Source organism: Paroedura picta, chromosome 8 (assembly GCF_049243985.1).
Source record: "Paroedura picta isolate Pp20150507F chromosome 8, Ppicta_v3.0, whole genome shotgun sequence".
Taxonomy (NCBI): Eukaryota; Metazoa; Chordata; class Lepidosauria; order Squamata; family Gekkonidae; genus Paroedura; species Paroedura picta.
The window spans coordinates 104,056,560-104,084,253 of NC_135376.1; the positions used below are offsets into that span (position 1 = coordinate 104,056,560).

General features: G+C 47.9%; 1 protein-coding gene across 6 annotated transcripts in view; it reads right to left on the minus strand.

Annotated features, from left to right (window-relative positions):
- GBF1 (golgi brefeldin A resistant guanine nucleotide exchange factor 1) overlaps nucleotides 1-27,694 on the minus strand; it is a 151,747-nt gene that overhangs the window by 18,247 nt on the left and 105,806 nt on the right. For all 6 annotated transcript variants that reach the window (XM_077351130.1, XM_077351126.1, XM_077351124.1 and 3 more), the window contains exons 22-30: nucleotides 27,316-27,552; nucleotides 26,918-27,011; nucleotides 24,690-24,866; nucleotides 22,164-22,228; nucleotides 21,956-22,079; nucleotides 20,034-20,105; nucleotides 9,420-9,514; nucleotides 4,976-5,129; nucleotides 1,233-1,455 (exon numbers count right to left, since the gene is read on the minus strand). In XM_077351130.1, the coding sequence (XP_077207245.1) occupies nucleotides 1,233-1,455; nucleotides 4,976-5,129; nucleotides 9,420-9,514; nucleotides 20,034-20,105; nucleotides 21,956-22,079; nucleotides 22,164-22,228; nucleotides 24,690-24,866; nucleotides 26,918-27,011; nucleotides 27,316-27,552 (1,241 nt within the window). The remainder of the gene's footprint in view (nucleotides 1-1,232; nucleotides 1,456-4,975; nucleotides 5,130-9,419; nucleotides 9,515-20,033; nucleotides 20,106-21,955; nucleotides 22,080-22,163; nucleotides 22,229-24,689; nucleotides 24,867-26,917; nucleotides 27,012-27,315; nucleotides 27,553-27,694) is intronic.

The window sequence follows — 27,694 nt, forward strand, 5'->3', positions numbered from 1 at the left end:
GGCTTACAGTCGCCTTCCCTTTTCTCTCCCCACAACAGACACCCTGTGAGGTGGGTGAGGCCGAGAGAGCCCTGATATTCCTGCTCAGTCAGAACAGCTTTCTCAGTGCTGTGGCGAGCCCAAGGTCTCCCAGTGGCTTCATGTGGAGGAGTGGAGAATCAAACCCGGCTCATCAGATTAGAAGTCCGCACTCCTAACCACCAAACCAAGCTGGCCTGTGTAGAGGAAGTTGGAGGAAGGTCATGGTGGAGTGTCAAGAGTTTATCCATGAAATAATTTTGTTGGGCTTGAGCTCGTGGATGCAACTGAAACTGCATAAAACTTGTTTTACTGCTTTCACCACCATGTTCTTGAAGCCTCATCCAGGTTTTCCTCTAAACATCTCAGCTCCCTTTTCTTCTCACACAGCTCCTCTGTGTACAGCCTGTTTGAGGTGAGGCCAGAGAGCACATCAGGGAGCGATCTCACAGACAGCTGCCGGCATTCAGCTATGCCAATCAATAAGTCACCAGGGGGCATCGGATCCTGCAGAGCATTCAGGAATCCTTCTGGATCCATAGGTCTCCGCAAGTGGGCTAAAACACATCCTTCACCCAAACCAGGTAGGGGTGGAGCATTGTGCTGCACCCCCAAGGCAAAGTGGTCTGACCACTGAATGGCTTTTGCCTCCATCACGCCCACTTCCAGTCCCACACCAAGACCAACTCCAGGGGGGGGGGGCTGCCTGATGGGTGGTCCCAACAAGAAGCTGTGAGAGTCACGATGGAGGGTGCCAGCTTTGGGACCCTATGTCCCTGTGTGAATGCCCGGTTCCCACCTAGGTTGGTTTCTTGCCTTGCCCCTTTCCCAGGGCCCAGGTGTATATGTCCCGCCACTCCCTACTACAGGGTCTCTGTCAGAACTTGTTGCCTGTGAGCAGATGCAACGTGTGGACTTTACTTTGCTGACTCTTCCAAATAAAGCTTTCTACTGAAGCCGGATGGTGATGTCTGGGTCTCAACTGCTTGGTTCCTGACACCCCTGAAGTCTGCAAATTCCCCACCCCTCTATTAAAGCTGCACCCAAGGAGGGCCTCCGAGAGCAGAGGCTGCCTTTAAAGCTAGCTGTCAACTTTGCGGGGTCTCTTGGTAAACAAAAAGACAAGAGCCATCAGCGGCATAATCACAGAATCATAGAGTTGGAATCTAAGGGACCGCAGGAGGCTTCCAAAAAGCGGGAGCCAGCAGCCTTACCTGTGTCGCTCTCTGTTCTGACTGTCCCCTGCAGAGCTGGGGGTGGCTTCACTCCAGACCCAATGCATTCCAGGAGGGTAAAGAGTGTGCACCAGTCATCTGCAGAGTGAACGTTGGCTGCGTTGGTCTTGAGGAGCTCGTGGAGGCCAAATGCAATCTGGTGGCTGGCCCTGTTCAGGAGACTGGGCTTCATCATCAGCAAGATGCGCAAGGAGAGGAGCACCTGATCACCAGGGAACAGGAAAACAAAACATGGCTGTGCATCCCGACACCAGCCTTAGGCTCTTATCGCAGCACACTGAGAGGAGAACCTCATACCTGGACCAGGGAACATGTCCCAAGGTCAGGCTAGCTTTCCTGAGCACGCCCTCTTAGTTGGTTTAGAACAGCTAGGAACTCATGAGAGAGAGGAAGGGAGGGAGGAAAGGCACTACACTCAGATGCATGTGAACAAGCCATCTGGGTGCCAGTCTACTCTTATGTTTACAGATACATCTTAATTTAAGCTTGCAATCACAAATATGAAAGCTTTGAGGGAAAATAAACTGCTTTTGTTGCCTCAGATACAGCAAGAGGCAGCTTAAGAGGCAGCTCTTCCTCCTGATGGATGGCTGCCCTGACGCTCCCCCAGAAACATTAGCCAGCTGCCTGGAAGCAGTGACGAGATGGCTCAAGCAGAGTCGCCTGAAGCTCAACCCTTCAAAGACGGAGGCTGGGCTGGAAAGGCCCAAGTAAGGAAGCGCAACTACCCAATCTGGATGGGGTGCAGTTAACAGCGACCCACTCCGCCAGAAACCTGGGAGTGATACTCGATGCCTCCCTCTCAGTGGAGGCTCAGATCATGATGGCAGCACGGCTGGCATTTTACCACCTCCGCCAAGCCAAACTACTAGCGCCCTACTTGGCCCCGGAACACCCAGCTACAGTGATCCATGCAACAGTCACCTCCAGGCTGGACTTCTGCAACTCGCTCTACGCTGGCCTACCCTTATCCTTGATCTGGAAACTGCAACTAGTCCAGAACGCGGCTGCCAGGGTCCTCACAGCAACACCTCGGAGGTACCACATCCGGCCCATCCTCCAGCAGCTGCGATGGCTCCCGGTTGAATTCCGGATCAGGCTTAAGGTGTTTGTTATCACTTTTAAGGTCATATGCGGTCTGGGCCCAGTATACCTGAGGGACCGCCTCTCCACCTACACTCCTCAGAGAGCCCTGCGCTCTACCACCTCCAACCTCCTGGTGGTCCCTGGCCCCAAGGAAGCCCGCTTGACCTCAACCAGGGCCAGAGCCTTTTCCATCCTGGCCCCCACCTGGTGGAACCAGCTCCCAGAGGAGATCAGGGCCCTGACGGAACCTGATCAGTTCCACAGGGCCTGCAAAAGGGAGCTCCTCCGCCAGGCATTTGGTTGAGGTCGACCCAAACCATCGCTTCCAATTGGCCCCCAAACCTCCCCCCTCCTACTACGACTGACACCAGTCTGCCCAACCCACTGGGTCCCAGCAAGAGTTAAGCTGAGGTTCTTGCAATTACATTTTCTAATGTTATTGTTATGATCATGTTATTACTGTTATCACCTGTTACCATATGTTATCTGTGTTTTTTCCTGGTCCCCGTAAACCGCCCTGAGCCTTCAAGGAGGGCGGTATATAAATACAATAAATATAAATAAATAATAAATAAATAAAGGCCACACATAACCTTTGAGCCTTATATCTATAACTCCAAATGGACACAAGATCCTAGCTCTTCTAAACCATTTCAAGTGCTCAGGGAAATGTGTCTTTTCCAGGTGGTGGGGGTTTGAGATAAAGGCACCAAACTTGCTGCGTGGCTGCAGAAGCCTCTCCTCAGAAGGACCCATAAGTTCCAGAAAGACAGAACCAGGGGGTCCAAGTCCGCATCTGACCATTATTTCCCATGAGGACTGAAAAACTATTTTTTCCTCATCATCACAGGAAACAATGGAGGTTGGAGGGGGGCACCTGGCCCCTTATTTTAAGCAACCTAGTGGTTCTTTTGAGGAAAGGCTCCTGCAGCCACACTGCAAGTTGGGCCCTCTGCCTCAACTCTCCCCCTTGAGCCCAGAAGGAGAAAAAATCCCACAGCCTTCAATGGCGCCCCTGATACCCTCATGGAAAGCTAGAGGGGAAGCAAAAGGGCACTTCTGTACCATCTTAAGGGAACCAAGAAACGTTCTAGATTTGCACTTCATAGAAACCTTGAATTGTTTCAGCCAATCCCAGAAAGTGCTGCTCCCCTTTGGATCTGTTAATCCCTTCAGGACTGATTACACCAAGAGCGGTGCCATGGGTCTCTCTTTGGAGCCAGGCCAATCAATCCAACCGAATCATAGCAAACCATGGGGGATTCGGACACAATCCAAAACGGTCTGAATTTTTGCCCTTGCATATCCCTACCCACCACTTTCGGAGGCAGCATATTCCATGCACGAACAAGCCCTCCCTGTCAGAAAATGCTTTCTAATATTTCACTGGCCCTCCTTTCCTGTAACTTGAAGCATTCATGCTAGTCCTTGTCTCCAAAGCTGCAGTAAACTAGTTGGCCCCTCTTCAACCGATGATTTATGTATTTAAAGACAGCGATCCTATCCCTCGTTGCCCTCCTCTTCTCCAAGCTACATATGCTCAACACTCTCAACCTCTCCTCATAAGGCCTGGATTCCCACCCCTCAATCATCCTAGTTGTCTTTCCCTGAACAGGTTCCAACTTGTCAATACCCTTCTCAAACTGCAGTACCCAGGAGTGGACACATGATTCCAAATGAGGCCCAACCAATGCGGAATAGAGTGGTATTAGAACTTCCCTGGCTCTCAGTGGTCCCCAACCCCCGGTCCGGGGACCGGGACCGGTCAGTAGATCAGTCGGTATTGGGCCACGGCTCCTCTGCGTCCTCCTCCCCGGCTGCTGCCTCTGGGGCTGCCCTCCCACTCTGTCGCTGGCTCACCTTTGGTGCTCTCCGGCGGTCGCCATGGCTGGGGCTCCCCCTCGGCGTGGCACTGCACAGCTGCTGCTGGCAGCAACCCCCAGCAGGCGGCCGGAAGTCAGGGGCCCCGGCAGGAAAGCAAGTGGGGCAGGGGATCAGGCGGCAGCGGCAACATCCCTCGGCAAAAGACTACCCCCCCCCCCAGGCCTCAGTAAAATTGTCAAGCCTTGACCGGTCCCCGGTGATAAAAAGGCTGGGGACCACTGCTCTCTATGATACGCTCCCAGCAATGCAGCCTAATATCCAATTAGCCTTCTTAGCTGCCCTTTCATACTGTTGGCTTACATTCATCTCACTGTCCACCAGAACTCCTAAGTCCCTTTCCCAGGTACTACTATCTAACCAGGTACCCCCCATCTTATATTATGCATCACATTTTCACTACTCAAATGGAATACTTTACACTTCTCCCTATTAAAATTCATTGTATTGGCTATGGCCCAATTTTCCAATCTATTCAGATCTCCTTGCATAGGAGTCTTTTCCTCTGTGGGATTAGTCACCTTACTCAATTTAGTGTCATTAATGAACATGCTAAACAATTAGCACTGCGTAGCTGCCACATAGAACCCTGCAGCGTGTCAGTGATACCTATTTTCTCACTTGCCTTTCCCTAGTCTACAGGACGGCTAATCTGTGCTAGGAGAGAAGCCAGCCGGCCTGCACAATATGGCAGGTGCACCAGAACAGCAGCCTCTGCAACAAGAGCCAAGTCAAGCCCCCACAGCCCCGTTTACCTGGGCACTGATCTCTTCCCTGCGGAGTAATCGAATGGCCAGACGCAGAAGCCCCACCACGGCTCTCTCCACTAGGAAGCAATATTCCAGGGCATTCACACACAGATGGTAGAGGTGATCTCGCACAGCCTGCCATACGAAAGCCACACGATCCCTAGAGAAAGAGAGAGAGAGAGAGAGAGAGAGGAAGGAAAGACAATGAAGATATCTGTGGGCAAGCTTCTGGTGGGTGTCTAGTTCCCAGGCGGGAAGCATACAGACCCAGATGCTCCACTCACTCATCAGCAAAGAGGTGACACCGTCAAACAACTGAAGAAGATGGAGGGTTTGGTTTTTTACCACACTTTTCTCTACCTTAAGGAGTTGCAAAGTCCTCTCCCCACAACTGGCACCCAGTGAGGTGCCACCACCAGGCATTTGCTTGAGGGTGACCAACCCAAAAATGTCCGCTGGTCCCCCCTCAGACACCCCCTTCCATGTCTGCACAATCTGACCGACCCAAGGATTTTGTCAATGTTATTGTTCCTGTTAAAATATTGTTCTGATTAATATGCTACGTTATGATTGTTATATCTCTTACAGGGACCAAGCCTGTTGCATTCAGGAATACAATGGGCGCTAGATTGGGAGAGGGGAGGGGGAAGAACTGTGCAGACAGCTTCCCTGTCCCTGCTGCTGGACAGACAGGCACGCCAGTTGGAGAAGGAGGCACTCAGGGGCGGGACAGCCGCCCTGAGTGGGTGTTAAGCCCTGAGTGACACTTAAGCCATGAGACCAGCTCCTCCTCTAAGCCCTTACCAGAAATGTAATATGTGGAACAGATATTTGTTAAAATGTTCTATGTCATCACCCTATGACCTTCTACGTAAACTGCCCAGAGCTGTGTGGAAGAGCGGTCTGAAAATCTATATAAAGAAATACCTAGTTGGAGCTGAGCGAGTTTGGAGAGGACTGTGCCTGGCTGCGTGTGGAGCAGTGAGTGTGGAATCCAGCCCAGCTCTGACTTGCTTCAAGATCCCAAGCGGTCATCCGATGTTTTCCACTGAGCCCCACATTGGTCTCAAGCTTTTAACAGATCAAGACTCTGCATTTTCAGTGTGTGCGGGAGGACCATGTAGGGAGGCATGTGTTTCCACTTGCCATAAAGAGACACACACACACACACCCCCAACAGACATCTGTCCTGTGTGTCGGATTCTACAAGCGGGACTTTAGAAACATTCCCTGCTAGGAGCTCTCCCCCCACCCCCCGACCCCCGAGGCTTCAAACAGGCATGCAGAAGCACCCGCTAAAGGGAGGTGTTCGGTTCCTGCCGCCTTTACTTCATTCATTTGAAATCCTGTCTGCTCTCACGTAAGCCTCATTTTTCAGCACCTTTTTCCACACTGAAAAAACCCTCCTCAGCTTCTTTGCGGGTCCATACATTAATTGAAATAAAAGCCTGCTCCAGCCAGCCAATCACTGCATTGTCGTTTGCAATGTTTCTTCCAAACTATTCTTTTGGTGTCTGTGGGCGGGGTGGGGTTTGGGGGTGCTCTGGGACGGGTGAGTGGAGGAAGGCGCTGTCAACGCATGGCCACCCCTCAAGGGGCTTTCAGGACATACCATACTGGTACTGAGATTAGCAATATTAGTAAATAATAATCTTTTTTATGTCCAGTATACCTGAATCAATTATTCCCCTTGCACATGCCTAGTCAATATTAATGGGCTTATTCCCCCATTCAGGTGCAGGCAACTGGGCCTCTCTGCCTCCATGGCCCTTATCAACTTCAAGGCCAGGGTTCAGCACGTGATCATTCACTCCTCTTGAGAACCCGTGGCCCACAGGAGGGGAGGGGGGGATCAGGACTGATTAGGTAATTTTCCAGAGGGTTCTAATGTATGATTCTAGTGGACTAGACTATGGCCTGAACTATGCTCTGCTCACATTGAAATGAACAGCTATGAAGAGGATACGTAAGCATTCACAAGCCTTTGCGCCATCAAATACATTCAATCATCAGAAAGGCCAAAGCTGAGAGTGAGCTAAGATTGGCCAGGGAAGCCCATTGTAACAAGAAAAGATTTTTCAGTTATGTGAGGAGCAAACGTAAAGTAAAGGAGGCAATAGGCCCACTGTTGGGTGCGGATGGACAAACTCTAACGGAAGATGCAGAGAAAGCAGAAAGGCTTAGTGCCTATTTTACATCTGTTTTTTCCCACAGGTCAAAGTGTTTAGGCACATCTAGAGATGGCTGTAGCCAAAGGATAGTGTCTGGGTGGCAGGTTAACATGGATAGAGAGGTGGTTGAGAGACATTTAGCTGCACTGGATGAGTTCAAATCCCCTGGTCCGGATGAAATGCACCCAAGAGTACTCAAAGAACTTTCCAGAGAACTTGCACAGCCCTTGTCCATCATCTTCGGAACCTCTTTAAGGTCTGGAGATGTCCCGGAGGACTGGAAAAGAGCAAACGTTATTCCGATCTTCAAAAAAGGGAGGAAGGATGACCCGGGAAACTACAGACCAGTGAGTCTGATCTCTGTTGTGGGGAAGATAATGGAGCAGATATTAAAGGGAGCGATCTGCAAACATCTGGAGGACAATTTGGTGATCCAAGAAAGTCAGCATGGATTTGTCTCCAACAGGTCCTGCCAGACCAACCTAGTTTCCTTTTTTGACCAAGTAACAGGTTTGCTGGATCGGGGAAATTCGGTTGATGTCATTTACTTGGATTTTAGTAAAGCTTTTGACAAGGTTCCCCATGATGTTCTGATGGATAAGTTGAAGGACTGTAATCTGGATTTTCAGATAGTCAGGTGGATAGGGAATTGGTTAGAGAACCGCACTCAAAGAGTTGTTGTCAATGGTGTTTCATCAGACGGGAGAGAGGTGAGTAGCGGGGTACCTCAGGGCTCAGTGCTCGGCCCGGTACTTTTTAACATATTTATTAATGATCTAGATGAGGGGGTGGAGGGACTATTCATCATGTTTGCAGATGACACCAAATTGGGAGGACTGGCAAATACTCCGGAAGATAGAGACAGAGTTCAACGAGATCTGAACACAATGGAAAAATGGGCAAATGAGAACAAGATGCAATTTAATAAAGATAAGTGTAAAGTTCTGCATCTGGGTCAGAAAAATGAAAAGCATGCCTACTGGATGGGGGATACGCTTCTAGGTAACACTGTGTGTGAACGAGACCTTGGGGTACTTGTGGATTGTAAACTAAACATGAGCAGGCAGTGTGATGCAGCGGTAAAAAAGGCAAATGCCATTTTGGGCTGTATCAACAGGGGCATCACATCAAAATCACAAGATGTCATAGTCCCATTGTATACGGCACTGGTCAGACCACACTTGGAGTATTGTGTGCAGTTCTGGAGGCCTCACTTCAAGAAGGACGTAGATAAAATTGAAAGGGTACAGAGGAGAGCAATGAGGATTATCTGGGGCCAAGGGAGCAAGCCCTGTGAAGATAGGTTGAGGGACTTGGGAATGTTCAGCCTGGAGAAAAGGAGGTTGAGAGGGGACATGATAGCCCTCTTTAAGTATTTGAAAGGTTGTCACTTGGAGGAGGGCAGGATGCTGTTTCTGTTGGCTGCAGAGGAGAGGACACACAGTAATGGGTTTAAACTACAAGTACAACAATATAGGCTAGATATCAGGAAAAAGGTTTTCACAGTCAGAGTAGTTCAGCAGTGGATTAGGCTGCCTAAGGAGGTGGTGAGCTCCCCCTCACTGGCAGTTTTCAAGCAAAGGTTGGATACACACTTTTCTTGGATGCTTTAGGATGCTTAGGGCTGATCCTGCGTTGAGCAGGGGGTTGGACTAGATGGCCTGTATGGCCCCTTCCAACTCTATGATTCTATGATTCTATGTGTTAGATAATAAAAGTTGGCTTTTCTTGTTTTTCTTTGATGAAAGGATTTTGGAGTGTTGTGTTGCCTAGAAACAGAACTATTTCAGAAAGTACTGAATAAGCTTCATGTATTTTTAGAAAGGTCTGGTTTCTTGCGTACACTAGCCTTGGGAACCACGGGGTTCAGGTCTGGACTTCCATCCAAGTACTAACAAGGATTGGCCCTGCTCAGCTCCCAAGACCTGATGGATTGTGGGCCATGCAGGTCAAGGCCAGATAGAGGGCTACAATTCATTACACTAAATCCCAAGATCTTTGGGATTCTGATGGTCGTGAGTCATCCTCTACTCATTCCTGTTTGAGGGACCACCACAGGACTCATCGGTGCATGCTGCCTCCCCTGCATTCCACATTTGGTACATTTCATATAATCCCATCAGAGTCTATGTGGGAAGTCCATACCTCTCCTGACTTCCTGCTCCTTCCCAGCCTAAAGTGGTCAGAAGCAATGAACTGGGTTGGATAATGGACCAGGGTCTCGGCATTCCCAGGGCAGACACAGAAGAGTGCCAATGAGGGCCATCTGTGAGGCTCACCTGTTCTCCAGAACAATCCTCAGAAGCATCTCCAAGCAGAAGGCAGCATCTTCTTCATCATATGTTTCTTCATCAGGAGTCACAGAGATCAGAGCCTGAAGGAGACAGAGAATATTCAGAGATATGGAAAGGAAATTCCCCCACACCAAGTCTGTGTAGGTCAGTTCCTTTGTCTGCAGCAGCAGCAGATCATGAAATGGTGACAGTCTGTCTGAGTGAGCATATGTAGATGCAACACTGTCACACCTTTCAATGAAATTGCAGGAATATCCACTGATTAAATACCTGTAGTAGTAAAGGGCTACACATATTATAATGAGCATAACCATGCCCACCACCTTGCATACTAATTAATCTATTTGCACAAACACGCCAAAGAGAACCGAGGGAATAGCATCGTTTTGGCAGGAGGAGGAGGGAAGCTCCTAGTTTACGAGAAAGCTTTGGAAATCTTTTCTAATATGTACCTGCGTAGATGCCATAGACTAGCTACTGCAATGGACCAGGTCTAGACTAGGAGGACCGTTAAACTTGGATCACTCAACTCAAAAACTCTACCTCATGTAACAGTGAAACACCAGAGATACGGCATTTTCATTGGTTGTGGAATGCCTGATGGGTTGAGGCTCACCAGGCACCTGTTCTTTTAAAAGATGTTTTATGATGTGCTCCGAGCCTCAGGGCTATTTTATCTTCATTTTAGGCTATTTTATGTTATCCCACTTGTATGCCCCAGTTCCCCCTCTGGGACAAACAACATAGTGAGAGGGTTTGTGTGTGTAGCAATGCAGAGAGCAATACCATAAGGAGTATAGATTCAAATAGGTAGCCATGTTGGTCTGAAGTAGCACAACAAAATTCGAGTCCAATGGCACCTTTAAGACAGACAAACAATTCTTCAAGGCACTTAGCTTTCATGTGTAAGCATACTTCCTCAGACAATGGAACAGGATTCATCACAGTACAGATATAAGGAGTAAACAGCATCACAACATCCTAAATATGCCTCTGCCCTGCATTAGGCTGAGGTCGACCTAATCCATCACTCCCAATCGGCCGCCCAAGTCCCTCCCTCCTACCATGACTGTTACGAATCCCCCAACCCCCGGGTCTCAGTTCGGGTTGAGCTAAGGCTCTTTGCAGTTCCACCTTCCTTTAATGTCATTGTTGTTATTGTTATTTTGTTAATCTTAAAAGACGATGCAGTAAAAGTGCTACACTCAAAATGCCAGCAAATTTGGAAAACTCAACAATGGCCACAGGATTGGAAAGGTCAGTTTACATTCCAATCCCAAAGAAGGGAAATCATAGAATCATAGAGTTGGAAGGGGCCATACAGGCCATCTAGTCCAACCCCCTGCTCAATGCAGGATCAGCCCTAAGCATCCTAAAGCATCCAAGAAAAGTGTGTATCCAACCTTTGCTGGAAGACTGCCAGTGAGGGGCAGCTCACCACCTCCTTAGGCAGCCTATTCCACTGCTGAACTACTCTGACTGTGAAAAACTTTTTCCTGATATCTAGCCTATATCGTTGTACTTGAAGTTTAAACCCATTACTGCGTGTCCTCTCCTCTGCAGCCAACTGAAACAGCATCCTGCCCTCCTCCAAGTGACAACCTTTCAAATACTTAGAGCAGTGGTCCCCAACCTTTTTATCACCGGGGACCACTCGACGCTTGACAATTTTACTGAGGCCCACCACCCTAACGCTCTCTGACTCTGGTCGCTATGGTAGTGTTTAAACATCCCTTCAAAATAAGATACAGACACGCCACAACAATGAACATAAGTAACATTTTATTTACATGGATATTTTAACTCATGACAATGACAAATCAATGGGAACCCTGAGCTTGTTTCTCTGCTTGTTTCTCTGTACCATGTGCGCCTGCCGGATCATGGATGAAGTAAAGGGCCGGGGGGGGGGGGGAGAAGGCGTCCTTCGTGGCCCACCTCCAGTTAGTCGACGGACCATATGTGGACCGCAGCCCACAGGTTGGGGCTCGCTAACTTAGAGGGCTATCATGTCCCCTCTCAACCTCCTTTTCTCCAGGCTGAACATTCCCAAGTCCCTCAACCTATCTTCAAAGGGCTTGGTCCCTTGGCCCCAGATCATCCTCGTCGCTCTCCTCTGTACCCTTTCAATTTTATCTACGTCCTTCTTGAAGTGAGGCCTCCAGAACTGCACACAGTACACCAGGTGTGGTCTGACCAGGACGGTATACAATGGGACTATGACATCTTGTGATTTTGATGTGATGCCCCTGTTGATACAGCCCAAAATGGCATTCACCTTTTTTATCGCTGCATCACACTGCCTGCTCATGTTTAGTTTACAATCAACAAGTACCCCAAGGTCTCGTTCACACACAGAGTTACCTAGAAGCGTATCCCCCATCCAGTAGGCATGCTTTTCATTTTTCTGACCCAGATGCAGAACTTTACACTTATCTTTATTAAATTGCATCTTGTTCTCATTTGCCCATTTTTCTATTGTGTTCAGATCTCGTTAAACTCTGTCTCTATCTTCGGGAGTATTTGCCAGTCCTCCCAATTTGGTGTCATCTGCAAACTTGATGAGTAGTCCCTCCACCCCCTCATCTAGTCTAGATCATTAATAAATACGTTAAAAAGTACCGGGCCGAGCACCGAGCCCTGAGGTACCCCACTACTCACCTCCCTCACCTGTTGGAGACAAATCCATGCTGACTTCCTTGGATCACCAAATTGTCCTCCAGATGTTTGCAGATCGCTCCCTTTAATATCTGCTCCATTATCTTCCCCACAACAGAGGTCAGACTCACTGGTCTGTAGTTTCCTGGGTCATCCTTCCTCCCTTTTTTGAAGATCGGAATAACATTTGCTCTCTTCCAGTCCTCCGGGACATCTCCAGTCCTTAAAGAGGTCCCGAAGATGATGGACAAGGGCTGTGCAAGTTCTCTGGAACGTTCTTTGAACACTCTCGGGTGCATTTCATCTGGCCCAGGGGATTTGAACTCATCCACTACAGCTAAATGCCTCCCGACAACCTCTCTATCCATGATAACCTGCCACCCAGACACTATCCTTTGGCTACTGCCATCTCTAGATGTCCCTAAACTCTTTGACCTGTGGGAAAAAACAGATGTAAAATAGGCACTAAGCCTTTCTGCTTTCTCTGCATCTTTCGTTAGAGTTTGTCCATCCGCACCCAACAGTGGGCCTATTACCTCCTTTACTTTACGTTTGCTCCTCACATAACTGAAAAATCTTTTCTTGTTGCAATGGGCTTCCATGGCCAATCTTAGCTCACTCTCAGCTTTGGCCTTTTTGACGATTGATCTACAGTGTCTAGTAACCTGTAGGTACTCTTCTTTAGAGCTCTGTCCTTCCCTCCATTTCCTGAACATTTTCCTTTTCTTTCTTAGTTCCTCTTGAAGTTCTCTGTTCATCCAAATAGGCTTCTTAGAGCTCCTGCAGTGTTTTCGTCTTTCTAGGATAGTCATTGATTGAGCATGCAATAGCTTTTGTTTGAGTAGCGCCTACCCTTCACATGCTCCCTTCCCTTCCAGCATTCTCGTCCATGGTATGACACTCATCATGTCTACGAGTTTATTAAAGTTTGCCCTACGAAAATCCAACATCTGCGTCTGGCTACAAACTTCCTTGGCTCCCCATCTCAAAAGGAATTCTATGAGGACATGGTCACTTCCCCCTAGGGTCCCCACCTCCTTCACCTCATCCACCAACTCTTGCCTGTTGGTCAGTATTAAGTCCAGTATGGCTGAACCTCTTGTGGGTTCATCTACCATTTGATAAATGAAATTGTCAGCCAGGCAGGTTAGAAAGTTGCATGACTGAGGACGCTTCGCAGAGCTTGTTTACCAGCACACCTTGTCACCCATGATGACAAGGTCCTGCCGCTTGGATATTTTCTCAAGCTGCTCACAAAGTGCAGCATCCACATCCTCTCGTTGGTCAGGCGGTCGGTAGCAGACACCAACCACCACACTGTTTGTTTTCCCCTTGATTATTTTCACCCAGATGCTTCCCACTGTAGATATGCTCTCCTTCACTATTATTTCCTGACAGGTAAGCCCTTTCCTCACATACCGTGCCACTCCTCCACCTCTTCGATCTATTCTGTTTTTTCTGAACAGTTCATATCCATCCACTATTACATTCCAGTCATGAGAATCATTCCACCAAGTTTCTGTGATGCCTACTAGATCATACCTTTCCATCAGCCTGAGAAGTTCCAGCTCTTCCTTCTTATTGCCCATGCTTCAGGCGTTAGTATAAAGGCATCAGAATCCTTTTACTTTTGGTTCCCTATGAGCTGGCCTTGCCGGTTGGGCTGCCCCCGATCGGTCTCCTTCCTTACACTCCCTATGTTGTCTCCTTCCCCTTGTGGCTTCAGTTTAAACCTCTCCTGATGAATCTCCCCAGTTTCCTGCCAAACACATTCTTCCCCAGCTTCGATAAGTGCAGTCCATCAAGTGCTAGTAGGCCTTCCTCAAGAAAGCCTATCCCATGGTCCCAGAAACCAAATCTCTCTTGCCAGCACCAACTACGCAGCCACTGATTCACTTCCATTATCTTCCTCTCCCGATGCATTCCTCTTCCCTTGACAGGCAAGATTGAAGAGAATACCACTTGTGCCCCTATTTGCTTGAGCTTCCTCCCCAGATCTTGATAGTCTTTTTTAATAGGAGCGATGGTATTCAGGGACATGTCATTTGTTCCCACATGGACCATCACAATTGGGTAGTGATCTGTAGATTTGAGGAGTTTGGGCAGCCGTTCTGAGAGGTCTTTAATTTTTGCCCCTGGCAAGCCAGACACCTCTCGGGTTAGGTGGTCGGGCCCAGCCACATGGCGATCCATTTCTCTTAGCAGTACTCTCTCTTTTTTCTTCTCAACTCCATTTCCTTCTATTCCCGTGGCCTCTTCACTTTGTCTTAAGACTTTGTTTTGGGACCTCTTCCCTTGTTGACCTTTGCACCTCATTTGCAAGGGCCTGAAATCTATTCTGGAGCTCCAAAGGCCCCAAGAACTGTCTCGCTCTACACCTTTGAGTCTTTTTCCGAACTGTCTGCAGAGGCTCCGTAGTGAAGTCAATCCCCTTATCCTCTTCAGGACTGGTTGTATCCTCTTTATTCCGAGTTGCACAGCTCCGGTCTATGAACTCCTCCCCTTTCTTAATTTGGGTCAGAGTAATAATGCTGTCTTCTAATTCCCTAATTTTTTCCTCCAAAAGTCTTACCAGCTTACACTTGGGGCAGATGTAGTCCATCTTGTCTTCTGGGAGGAAGGCAATCATGTCACACTCACTGCAGATGATGGGATGAGTGTCCTGGAGGTCCATTGTAACTTTGTAACTTCTAGGCAGTGCAACTACTAGGGAAATATAATCTACTGATTCTAATTGCTTGGCCAAGAACCCCAGGCTAAGAGCCGCAGGCCAAGAGCCCTTTGTCTCTCGCCCTTCGGCTCGCGCCTCTGGCAAGAATCTGATCTTTTTAATCCTCCCAGCAATCACCCAGCAATCACCTCACCCAGTCACCAGAATAGCCTCACCTGGTCAGCAGCAACACTCCCAGTAGCATTCTCCACGTGCTCTCAGTGCCAAAGAATGTTCAAACTAGCGCACGATTGCACTCATTTCTCATGCTAGCAAAGTTATGCTCAAAATCCTACAAGCTAGGCTCCAGCAATATGTGGACCAAGAACTTCCAGAAGTACAGGCAGGATTTCGAAGAGGCAGAGGAACTAGAGTTCAAATTGCCAACATACGCTGGATCATGGAGAAAGCTAGGGAGTTCCAGAAGAACATCTACTTCTGCTTCATTGACTATGCTAAACCCTTTGATTGTGTGGAGCACAACAAATTGTGGCAAGTTCTTAAAGAGATGGGAATACCAGAGCATCTTATTTGTCTCTGGAGAAACCTATATGCAGGTCAAGAAGCAACAGTGAGAACCGAGCATGGAATCACTGATTGGTTCAAAATTGAGAAAGGAGTTCGGCAAGGCTGTATACTGTCACCTTGCCTATTTAACTTGTATGCGGAGCACATCCTGAAAAAGGTGGGATTAGAGGAGTCACAAATTGGGGTCAAGATTGCAGGGAGAAATATCAACAACCTCAGATATGCAGATGATACCACTCTAACGGCAGAAAGTGAAGAGGAACTAAAGAGCCTGTTGATGCAGGTGAAGCAGGAGAGTGCAAAAGTTGGCTTGAAACTCAACATCAAGAAAACAAAGATCATGGCACCCGGCCCTCTCAATTCTTGGCAAATAGATGGGGAAGAAATGGAGATAGTGACAGATTTTATTTTCCTGGGCTCCAAGATCACTGCAGATGGGGACTGCAGCAAAGAAATTAAAAGACGCTTGCTCCTGGGGAGGAAAGCTATGGCAAATCTAGACAGCATCCTAAAAAGCAGAGACATCACTCTGCCAACAAAAGTGCGTTTAGTCAAGGCTATGGTATTCCCAGTTGCAATGTATGGCTGCGAAAGTTGGACCATAAGGAGGGCCGAGCGTCAAAGAATTGAGGCTTTTGAACTCTGGTGCTGGAGAAGACTCCTGCGAGTCCCTTGGACTGCAAGGAGAACAAACCGGTCAGTCCTAGAGGAGATCAGCCCTGACTGCTCCTTAGAAGGCCAGATCCTGAAGATAAAACTCAAATACTTTGGCCACCTCATGAGAAGGAAGGACTCCCTGGAGAAGAGCCTAATGCTGGGAGCGATCGAGGGCGAAAGAAGAAGGGGACAACAGAGAATGAGGTGGCTGGATGGAGCCACTGAAGCAGTAGGTGCAAACTTAAATGGATGGTAGAGGACAGGAAGGCCTGGAGGATCATTGTCCATGGGGTCGCAATGGGTTGGACACGACTTCGCATCTAACAACAACAATCCACGCACTACTGTATTCCAACCATGGGAATCATTCCACCAAGTCTCTGTAGCGCCTATTAAATCACAGAGAGAAGCTCAAGCTCTTCCTTCTTATTGCCCACGCTCCAGGAGTAGGTATAGAGGCATCTGAAGCCTCTGGTTCCATGTGACCCATGTCAGGGGTAGCCAACCTGTGGTCCTCCAGATGTCCATGGAGTACAATTCCCATGAGCCCCGGGCAGCAAACTCCAAGGGAACTGATCTCTGCCACCTGAAGACCAGTTAAAATGCCAGTTCTGCAGCCCCCTCCTGGAGGCCGGCAACCCTAGAGACAGAGCTCCCTCCGCCAGACGCATGGAGGCGAACGGCCACGGCTGAGAGCACTTGTGAGTTAGCAGAGGGCTCTTTCCGCACCGGCATCTGGCTCATGAAAACTGTTGCTCCGTGAACGGCTGTTGGTCTGGAAGCCACCCCTGGGTGTTACCCCCCCAAAGGCTCCTCCCTCCTGCCAGCGTGGGGCATCTGGAGTCCCAGAAAGAAGTGCGGGAGAACCCGCTGCAGATGAAGAGCCATGATGTTGAAGCAGCTCTGGTGTACCGGCCAAGCAGAAGCCAAGTAGCTCTGCACAGGAATCAATGCAGAAGTGTAATTACTCCAGAAGAAAATGGGGAAAGGGAGGAAGTCAGCAGAATGAGGTGGCTGGATGGAGTCACTCAAGCAGTCGGTGTGAGCATAAATGGACTCCGGGGAATGGTAGAGGACAGGAAGGCCTGGAGGATCATTGGCCATGGGGTCTTGATGGGTCAGACACGACTTCACACCTAACAACAACAACATGTTAATGTTATTGTTGTTAATGATGTTACCTGTACCATTTTGTTGTTTTCCTGCATCACATGGGTTCTCGGGGGGGGGGGGATATGCTTTGCTTCTTTGTCTTTGCCTCAATTTTGACAAAAAGTGCTTTCTTGCTCAGAATACATGAAATCTTTTGCATCAAGTCAAAGGTTTGCTTTTCTGAGTAACTAAAGATCTTCACAAATATGAAGTATGATAATTCCTTCCTAGAAAAGCAAACCAATCCTTTGGGTTCAATTGTCATCCACAAAATCATGGGGGGAATAATACTGGTAAGGTTAGTGATTAATGGCAGACACTTCGCCAGCTGTGAAAAGGAGCAATTAAAAGAGACATTGCCAGCCCCATCCATCTCACAGAATCATAGAGTTGGAAGGGGTCATACAGGCCATCTAGTCCAACCCCCTGCTTAATGCAGGATCTCCACCCAAGCATGGACATATCCCCACGCTTCTGTGAAGGACAAGGGGACTGATTGGCTTTTCTAGCAAGGAATTATCATCATACTGCATATTTTGGGTGTTGTGATGCTGTTTACTAATTTGCTAATTTATTTTCTCCTTGTATCTGTACTCTTGAATAAATAAACTGAAACAATAATCTTGTGATCCTTGTTCCATTGTCTGAGGACGTGTGCATGTACAAAAAGCTTACACCTTGAATACATCCTTGTTGGTCTTAAAGGTGCCACTGAACTCAAATTTTGTCATAAGGAGTTCAGACTCTGCTAAAAGGCAAAATTCCCACAAGGTCACTCAAGGCAGAACTTGTCACAGCTGAGACACCAGACTAGGAGGCCTCCATCCTCTTCAGGAATCAATGGCCACATCAGCAGAACAGAACGGACGGTTCCAATAGTGATGGGAGTGGAAGAATCTTTGGCAAGCAGTCGTGGGAAAGGGAGCGACGTTAGAGCCCCTTCAGCTAGCCCTGCCTAGTACTACCCAGAAGGCTGTGCTAGCAAACCACTTCTGATCATCTCATACCTTGAATGATACAATGACAACCCAAAATGAAAGAAGACTGCTGGAAGCCAGGAGCCCTCAGACACACAACCCTCCAAGCTGGTCAAAGGAGGGCATTTTGGAGGTCATTAACTTATGGGGTGACCATCAGTCAGAAGTGATATGCGACACCTGATTCCACATACATACATTGCTGTCTTGTTTTCACTGTGGGTTTTAACACCTGTAACTTTTCTTCAGTCAGCATCCTTTGCTGCAGCTGGGATGAATTCCCTGCCTCTTTGCCTTGGCCCAGAAATGTGCCTGACTCCATTTGAGAAATGAATTGCATGGAGACTTGTCTGTATCCCGAATCAGTTTTCTGCTAGTGTAGATGCCTACATTTTTTTTAAATCCCCATTCTATAACATGCCTGTGTTTTTGTTTTTTAAAAAACCCACACTCTTAATTCCAAGCACATTCTGTGCTTTAGGTTTTTCACGCTATGCTCAGCCTCAGCTTGGAATGACTCTATTCCTTGCAGAGGAGGATTCTTGTAAGGCAGGATCCCAACCTTTTTCAGCCTGACACAGCATGGTGGGCACAGCCACAGCCGGCTGCCCTAGGAGGTCCACAGCTTCTTTTCAGTCCCACACTGAAGACCTGTCATGGCCCCGTCTCCAGAGGGTGCCTCTGCACCACTGCCTGAGCTCATTCTGCCAGCTCCCTCGGAGGAAGAAGTGGAGGATCTGGAGCAAAGCAGCAGGGTGCTGCTTAGAGAGGCAAGTCCCAATAGGGAGCCACAACCGGGTCCCAGCCAGACAAGCACCATGCCCTCTGCACCAGCATTACCTCAGCCTGCAGCAACACCCCTGAACAGCCCAGACTCATCTCCAGAGCGCAGGAGGGAATGCAGGAGGACCACGTTGGCAACAAGCAGGCAAAGTGCTCGGCTTAGACTACAGCAACAGGCTAGATTGGCCTCCGGTGGGGCTCATTCATCGGAGGAAGGCTGAGTGCCAGGTGCACCCACTTGGTGTGACAGCTCAGCTTGTTTTTAAGCACAGCCAAGGTGCTTCCCAGTGTGGCTGCAACCTTGTGCACATGTCCACCTGTTGCCTTGACTGGTTTCCTGCTCCCCGATGCTTCGGCGAAGCTCAGCTTGACTGATTCCCGGCTTGACCCTGCTTTACCCAACTAGACTACGCTTTGATTGAATGCTCCACAGATTCCCGGCTTGACCTTGGTAAAGATAAACGACAACTCTTTCGGTTCTCCTTTGGACTTCATCCACTAGCAATTCCTGATAAGTCCCGGACTGGACTTTTGACTACTCTCTGGTACGCGCTTTGAACTTGCTGGACTTTGTAACCATGCTTGCCCTTGCACTAACCCTGCGTGTGCCAGGCTAGGGCAGCACAAAACTCTTGTGCTACGGTGGCAGCTGATGTCAAAACAATGTTTTTAAAAGCCAGGAGAGCCAATCAAATCTCCAATAGCCAATTAGAATCCTTGCTGGGCAAAAGCCCCACCTAGTTACACCCACTTTCAAGACACACTTGGCAGCCACCCAGGAAAGTATGTGAGGGTGCTGCGGTGCCCACAGGCCACATTTTGGGGACCCCTGTTATAAGGTGTTCTGGCAAGGGTGAGGTTTCTCTCTAGGTATTTGGATCCTCCGTTACACCAGGGAAAGGGATTAAGGATTCCTAGTGGGAGTTTAGGCAGCTTCTTCATCATATCCAGAGCTGCCCCTGGCCAACCGTTCTGTGCCAGCTTCATTCCAGCGCAGCACAGCACAACGCACGGTGTTTCCCAAGTGCTCACAGGGCAGGAATCCTTGTTCATGTCACCCAGCAGCCACCATACCAGACAGCTCACCAGGGCAGAGAATGCTTTTAAGACTGTCTCTCTCTCTCTCTCACACACCTTCATTAGTTCCTGGAGGGACTCCAGTTGCAGAAACTTGCTTTCAGTGATCAGCTTCTCTGGGTCACATTGCTAGAAGAGAAAAAACGAAGAAGGATAAAAATCAGAAGGCAGGCAGGGCACATTCTGTGCTGGGGACCCTATCCTTCAACACAGAAGCACCAGAAAAGGAAAGGATCTTTGAGAAGGCCCGGAGAGCATTTTCCCGCAGGGGGTTTCCATGCTGTACTGATCTGGGGAATCTGCTTCTAGGTCAGACTTGAACCCCAGCATTTCCCTCTTTCCACCAACAAAGGACGAGCCTTGGAATTCGGGAAGAGCCCTCAAAGAGGTAGGGGGTACCAAAACGGAGCTCAACAGAACAGTTCTCGTTTTCTTGGATTCATTTCCCATCAAGATTCCACAGGAGGCCAGTTTAGTGCTAAAGGGTTGCAACTTCCAAGTCAGGAAGGCCTCTTAAGAGTTCTGTCATGGATCAACTGAGATTCTGATTGGACTCAAATAGTTATTCATTATGAATTTTTTTTGGGGGGGGGAATCTAAAACCCAGCAACTGACCTTCCCCTTTTGGAAGGCACCATCGCCAATGGCAGAGGGTGATCTGCACAAGGGGTGGGGGGATTCTATTGCTGATGTAAGTAGTAAAGTTTGCAACAGAGAGCTGGTTGGACTAGAACCATCAGGCATTAATTTTTCATTTACAGGTGCTCTTTTTAAAAATGGCATCCCCTCTTTTCAGGATGAGCAACAGGTGTGGCTGTATCAGATAGACAAGACTTGTTGCCAAAAACTGTGAAGGCTGACTACATGATACATCAAGGACAGAATGATTTCCCTGCCACAGAAAGCGTGAGCATCCAAGGTTCCCCACAGCACACTGAAGTGCAAGTGTAGCTACTGTAGACATTATGCCCACTGTGGGTCGGGAAAGCATACGCTTCTTTGGGGATCTCCTCCATTCAGGTGCAATTGACATGTTCTCTTCTTCCATGGAGAGAACCTAAAAAGTCAAAGTCTGGAAAGCTGGGTTCATCTTCCATTTCATTTGCTCACCCATGGAGTTCAAAAACTGTCGGGCTATTTTGAGGTTACTTATTGAATGTCCTGGAAGGCTGAAGTGTTCCCCCACAGGTTTAATCTTATGCCCTTAAAGTAGGTGACCGTTTTATTACAAAGGGACGTCAAGAACAGAAATCACTGAAATGCAACTTATTATAACACTCAGAACAAATGGGATCCCAGGACTCAACAGGGACATTGGTTTCTTAACTCACTACATATGTGAATCCGCATTCTTAACAATCCCTCAGAAAAGCCTAATGTCCTCTGTATTTTAATTTATCTCTTATTTGGAATGACTGATTTGAACAAGTAGATTGTCATGTAACTATAGCATGGTGCAATGCAGTGTCGAATGGTATATTGATATGTTTTTCCCTGGTCTGTGAACACAGGAGACAGCTAAATGCGCTCCTTCACAGAAGATGATACCCTAAGATGCTTCCATGCTTGTGAGGACAGGAAGGGGGTATAAGGGCAAGGTCTCTGATAACTGCTGTCAGCAATTGATTATATATTTGCTCATTATTCTCTTAATGTGGACATCAGTATTGTACACAAAATGTTTCCCATGCAATTCAATCTCAAGTGAATACAAACAAATCCAAATAGCTGTTTTTTCCTATTTATCTCTGGAATTTGTTACCTATTTTTATTATGCTGTATCTAAATTTACTCTTATGTTTTGCCTGTATGAACTAATTAATCCCATTCTATGACACTGTATCTGAGGAAGGGTGCATGCACACAAAAGCTCAAATCTTGAATAAAACGTTGTTGGTCTTAAACGTGCCACTGGACTCTAAATTTGTTCTACTCACTGAAAAGTACATGGCTTTCCTCGCTTCCTGGCCATTCATTACCTTTATGCACTCTAGAGCCATTCTTTTTGCCTCCTGGCTCTCCGTAGATGGCCCTCTCATGCCAGATTGTTCTGTGCCACTGAGTGTCAGCCAGCTAACAAAACTTAACACCGTGGACTCACCACTAAAAAAAAGAACATTATGTGTCAGTGAATGACGAAACAGAACTCAGCAACACGAGAGGACATTTGCCTGCTGGGCTACCCACCGGTTAGAAGGGGTCTCCTCACGCTGCAGAGAGATCTTGCCATTGGGATCCACAAAATCTTCAACCTGTGAATCAAACCAATGTTTTATTATCTACTATCTATTTATTTTTGCATTTTTATACCGTCACTCTCAGATCCAGCCAGCTTGTGGTGGGTGAGAGAAAAATCTTAAAAACTCTACAGAATACATAAAATACATACAAAAATACCAATACAATACAAACGGTTATAACTGTATCACTTACCAGGGTTTCTAGACAGAGTCCAGTCAGGCACCTTGAAGACCAACCAAGATTTCTTCAAGGCAGGAGCTTTTGAACGCAAGCCCTCTTCACTCTTCCTAGTCTGACGAAGGGTGCTTGCCCTCGAAAGCTCACGCCTTGGATGATGGTCTTAGAGGTGCCTGACTGGACTCTGGTTTGATTGTGCTACTTCAGACCAGCAGGGTTTCTGGGCTCATCATTCCCTTCTTCCACCCAAAATGCCAGCTGTGGTCCAATTTAGATTAACAGACCCAGAAGTCACCTTATGAAACTGGCTGGCTATGGGGACCCAGTTTCGGCCGGCACGTCCTCCCTGGCCTGTCAGATCTAGCCTTAGTGACATCTAAGCGGGACTGTTGCAATGTGCTGTTCTTGAGGCTACTCTTGTGGTGTGTTCAGAAGCTGCAGCTAGTTCAGGAGCAGGTGGCCCCAATATGGCAGCAATTCCGCTGGCTGCCCATTAGGTTCTGAGCCTAATTCAAGGTGTTGGTTTGGCTTGGGGCCAGGGTATCTGAAGGACTGTCTACTCCTCCAGCACAAGATCACGGAGGCCTATTATGCACGGCCGCATGGAAAACGCGGAGGAGGAAGAAGCGAAGCAAACCGCAAACGCACGGACGGAACGCAACGGCGGCAAAACCCAGAGCAGCCGCTGGCTGATGCGGGGCAAACAGGAAGGGAGGCGAGCACGGTGCTAACTGAGGCTGGGCCGCCAAGCAGGGCGACCACGACACGCACAGGCGCAAGCCCTGCTGGCGGAACCGAAGGGCACGGAAGGGGAGAGAGAGCAAGCACACCCAGAAGCCCTGTGCACCACAGAACTCCCCGATGATGCGCGCGGCCACTCCGGAGCCGCTTCTGGTTGCGCCCTGGTCGCTCCACTGTCTTCTGCATTTCGCTAACGCAGGTTTTTCGGCCGCATACGTTATACGTGCAGCATGCATTATTTTAGCTGCCGCCATCCCACCTCCAATCTGGCCCTTCCCCTCCGTGCATAATAGGCCAGAGAGAGGCCCTCCAGCAACCCAAGAGGCTTATTCAGTAAGTGCCTGAGAAAGAGCCTTTACTGTGGCAGCCTCTCAATTAGGGAACCATCTTCCCAGAGAGACACTTTTGATCTTCAGGGGGCACCTTTCATTAAGTTTACTGGCAGGACTAAATTTTGATTTTAAATGTTAGTCCTTATGATTTAATGTATCATTTACATTGTAAGCTGCCTTGAGCTCTGTGAGGAAGAAAGGCAGATAATACTGGATTATAGTTTCTCCCAGCTGGCTTGCTACTGACTGATGATGATGATGATGATGCCATCCGTTCAGTCGTGTCCGTCCCTCGGCGATTCCATAGGAAAGTTTCCGCCACACGTCTCTGTCAATGACCGCTTCTTTTAGTTGGTTCATGGTCATTCCTGTGTCGTCTTTGATCGTGTCGAGCCAGCGGATCCTTTGGTGACCACGTTTCCTTTTGCCGCTGACCATGCCAAGGATGAATGATTTCTCCAGTGAGTTTGATCACATGATGTGTCCAAAGTAAGGGAGCTTTAGCCGTAATATCCTCCCTTCTAATGACATAGTTAGTTTGCTCCTCTCTAAAACTGTCTTGTTGGGAACTTTGGCTGTCCGTGGGATTCGCAGCCTTCGTCTACAACACGATAATTCGAAAGCATCTGTTTTCTTCCTGTCTTCTTTCTTTAGGGTCCAGCTTTTGCACCCATAGGTGGTTATGGGGAAGACAATGGCGTTTACTAGCCAGTATTTTGTATTAAGGCATCAGCCTTTACTTTTCCATATTTAATATATACAAACTTTAAACTGGGGCAAGACAATTCCAACCCTTAATTTTTTCCCTTTTTCTTATTTCATTCTTTCCCAGCCTACACTATTCGTACCGCCTTAATTTCAGGTAACGCACACTGACCTTCGAGCCCCTCATCTATGACTTGTATTCTTCCTCTTGTAAAGAAAGCTGAAATGGTAACAGTGGAAACTGCTGGCAGCAGAGTGACCTTCCCTGTTTGGGAGGCCTTTCCTTTTCTGCAGATACTTCAGTTCATTCTTGTTTTCATCGAATGTTTGAATTGATGGAAGGAAACTCCAAACTCTTCGTATGATTGTGCTGAAACAGCCCAGACTCTCCTGCCATCTCCCAGGAACCGGCGCCTACTGCTACCCCCCCCCCTAGCAACGGGTCTGTGCTTAGCTGTGGTGGCCGGTGCTCTGCACCCGTTCTGATCAGCATGGCTCTTGCCACCAATTTTCTTACCTCCACCATGGTTTTTGGCAACAGCTCGGCTCTGAAAAGTTGCAGCAAGGCCTCCATGATGTTTTTCCAGCCCTCTCTCAGAATATCGCCATGGCGATGAGCCAAGTGAAACACTGTCTTTGCTGCGATGTGGGCCTTTGGGTTGCTTCCAAAAACAATAGGTAGGTTTTCAATGGACTACAGGAGAACAGAAAAGCAGGAGAAAACCAGGGAGACATTTTTGGTAAGGTCAACCAAGAACCAGTTAGAGAACAAACAGGTATTTACTAGGAGGACTGGTGTTCAGTTGTTAACCAACTGGAGAATATTGTGTAGACTGTGCCCTTTGCCTGTAAGACAAGATACTGGCCACAGTCACCCAGGCTTTGGAGATTCCAGAGATTATCTACAATATCATGTTTTATCTGCAAAACAATTTAGAAGCTCTAGATTTGGCAGATTGGAGCCACAAGGCCCATAGAACCTTCCATCAGTAGAAGTAGAAAGAAGAGGCTTGGTTGTCCTCTATCCTGAACAGCACCTTCATCCTTACCATTCTCCCTCCAGTTGATACAGTCTTCCTTGGTGAGGATTTAAAACATTCATAATATCACTTAGAGAGCCTCTTGTGGCGCAGAGTGGTAAGGCAGCAGACATGCAGTCTGAAAGCTCTGGCCATGAGGCTGGGAGTTCCATCCCAGCAGCCGGCTCGAGGTTGACTCAGCCTTCCATCCTTCCGAGGTCGGTAAAATGAGTAACCAGTTTGCTGCTGGGGGGTGAACGGTAATGACTGGGGAAGGCACTGGCAAACCACCCCGTATTGAGTCTGCCATGAAAATGCCAGAGGGCGTCACCCCAAGGGTCAGACATGACTTGGTGCTTGCACAGGGGATACATTTACTTTTACCTTTAATATCACTTAAAAAGTACACAAAGCAGGCCGACTCTGTTATGAACCTCTCTGCAGAAAGGAAAAATCAGGCACAGTCTTTGCACCTTATAAGTGGTATGTTTGGTGACCTTTTTCACCAAGCCTGTGAAGAATGTTGGATTGACCAAAGATTCTCTCTTGTCCTTGAGTAATCCCATCAGCTCCAACACTCATGAAGTACGAGCGCCACCAGAAATTGCACCTCACTACCCAAGGAGGTTTCTGCCTCCACCCAATACAGCCATCTCCTACTGCCTGCTATTTCTAGTGGATTGTCTTACTACTATCTCATCACGTCCAAACCACACCCCTCTCAAACCATTTTCTCCATAATTAATTCTGTATGTAACTTGCCACAAGATTGCTTGCCGTGAAGGGTGGGAAATAAATCTAATTAATGATGATGACGATTTCTGCCAGGAGAAGAAACCTTTTCCTGACAGTCGCCAAGTCATCCACTTCTCCCTGTTTCCAACCCTGACAATGTATCCTTTTGTTTGTTCTCTCAGTCAAGAGCCTTGACTGCAATTATTTTATGTGGGGCCCATGAGGTGACCTTTCCACTCCCGTTAAGTTCTGGCCGGAGAAGGGGTAACACCAGCCACAGCAGGCGGGACACTTTGCAGCATCAATAATACAGAAGGGGAATTGTCCCCTGCTACCTGATCCCTGCAGAAATCTCCAATGGAATGTGAGCAGGCCACAGCCATGAAGTGCAAAACGAACAATACCCTGGATAAACTGAGTTTCATATTCCTATATGCCAAAAAAACCTTCTCATAGCATTATTTTGCAAAAGTCGTGAGTAAATTTTAAAAGATTTATATGTACAATCACCAATCCACAAGGACAGAGCAAAATTACTTATATGCTTGATTGATTAGAAGTCGATGCTCCTAACCACTACACCAAGCTGGCTCTCATGTGCTATTTCAGAAGTTTAAGTTAAGAGGGCAATCTTGTCCCTTTCCTCAAGTTCCAGGGCTGATCCAGCAGCAACATATCGTCCTGTGATAGGGTGGGGCAGTCAAGATCGGCCAGCTCCCCATCTTCTTTTAGCCACCCCTTCACTCCTTTGTCATCCAAAGTTTCCAATGCTTATCTGACTAGTTTCCTGCTCTGGACATATTTTTTTTTAATGTTTATTGTTTGCCTTGATGCTTTGGATGGTTGGGGAGTTTGGGCTATACTGAGGGCTCAGACATTGGTTTTTTTTGAGTTCAACCTTCCCTTTTCAGCAGCATCTACAAACACAGCTAGCATTCACCTATAGATGGGAGTTAGTTTTCTGGCCACTTCACACTACTTGCAGACTCACCTCACTGCTCAGGGCTGTGAACTTGCACAAAGAAATTATAAGATTGTCAAAAACATCACTCAGGCCATAATGGGCAGCAATCATGGCACATTTCCTGAAAGACAAATTACAGCAATGGAAGAACAATCACTCACTGAGTCTTCTGCACATCCACCCAAGTCAGCTTGCTTCATGTTACTTTATGAAAAGCTTCATCTGCATTCAACCAAACAAGAAATGTGGCCAGCAACATTCCCTGATGTCATTTCACAAAGATTTCCAAAGCAGACACACACAAAACATACATGTTGTCAGAATCTGTGTGAAAGTGACCCCTATCTGGAAGGCCTAAGGAAAGGGAAAGAGAAAGGGGAGAATGCTGGCAGCAGCCCTGCTGACTGGTCTAAACTCAACGTTACCTGAAGCCAGAGAGTGCCTTCTGGAGGATTGCTTCCTCTAGGCTTTTGTCAAAAACGTAAGAGAGGGCAGCAACAGTCGGCCCCCACGTCATGGCGAAGAGGTCGTGGTCGTAGCTGCCAGGCGGCACGTGCAGGAAGATTCCTTCGTCAGTGGCCCCTCGATGCAGCAAGACGCTCCAAACATAGTTTTCCTTCACCAGGCCCGTCTGCTCCTCTGGCATCACGATCTCTTCATTTCTGTTAGAGAGGACAGCACAAAGACGGTCGGTCTGCTTTTAGAACCGTTCGCATTGCCGCCCCATGCATTCCTTGAGGTTACAAGTGGAGCCTGGCAAGAGTCCCAAACCAATTTGGGAGAAAACGGGAAATGAAGTCTTTT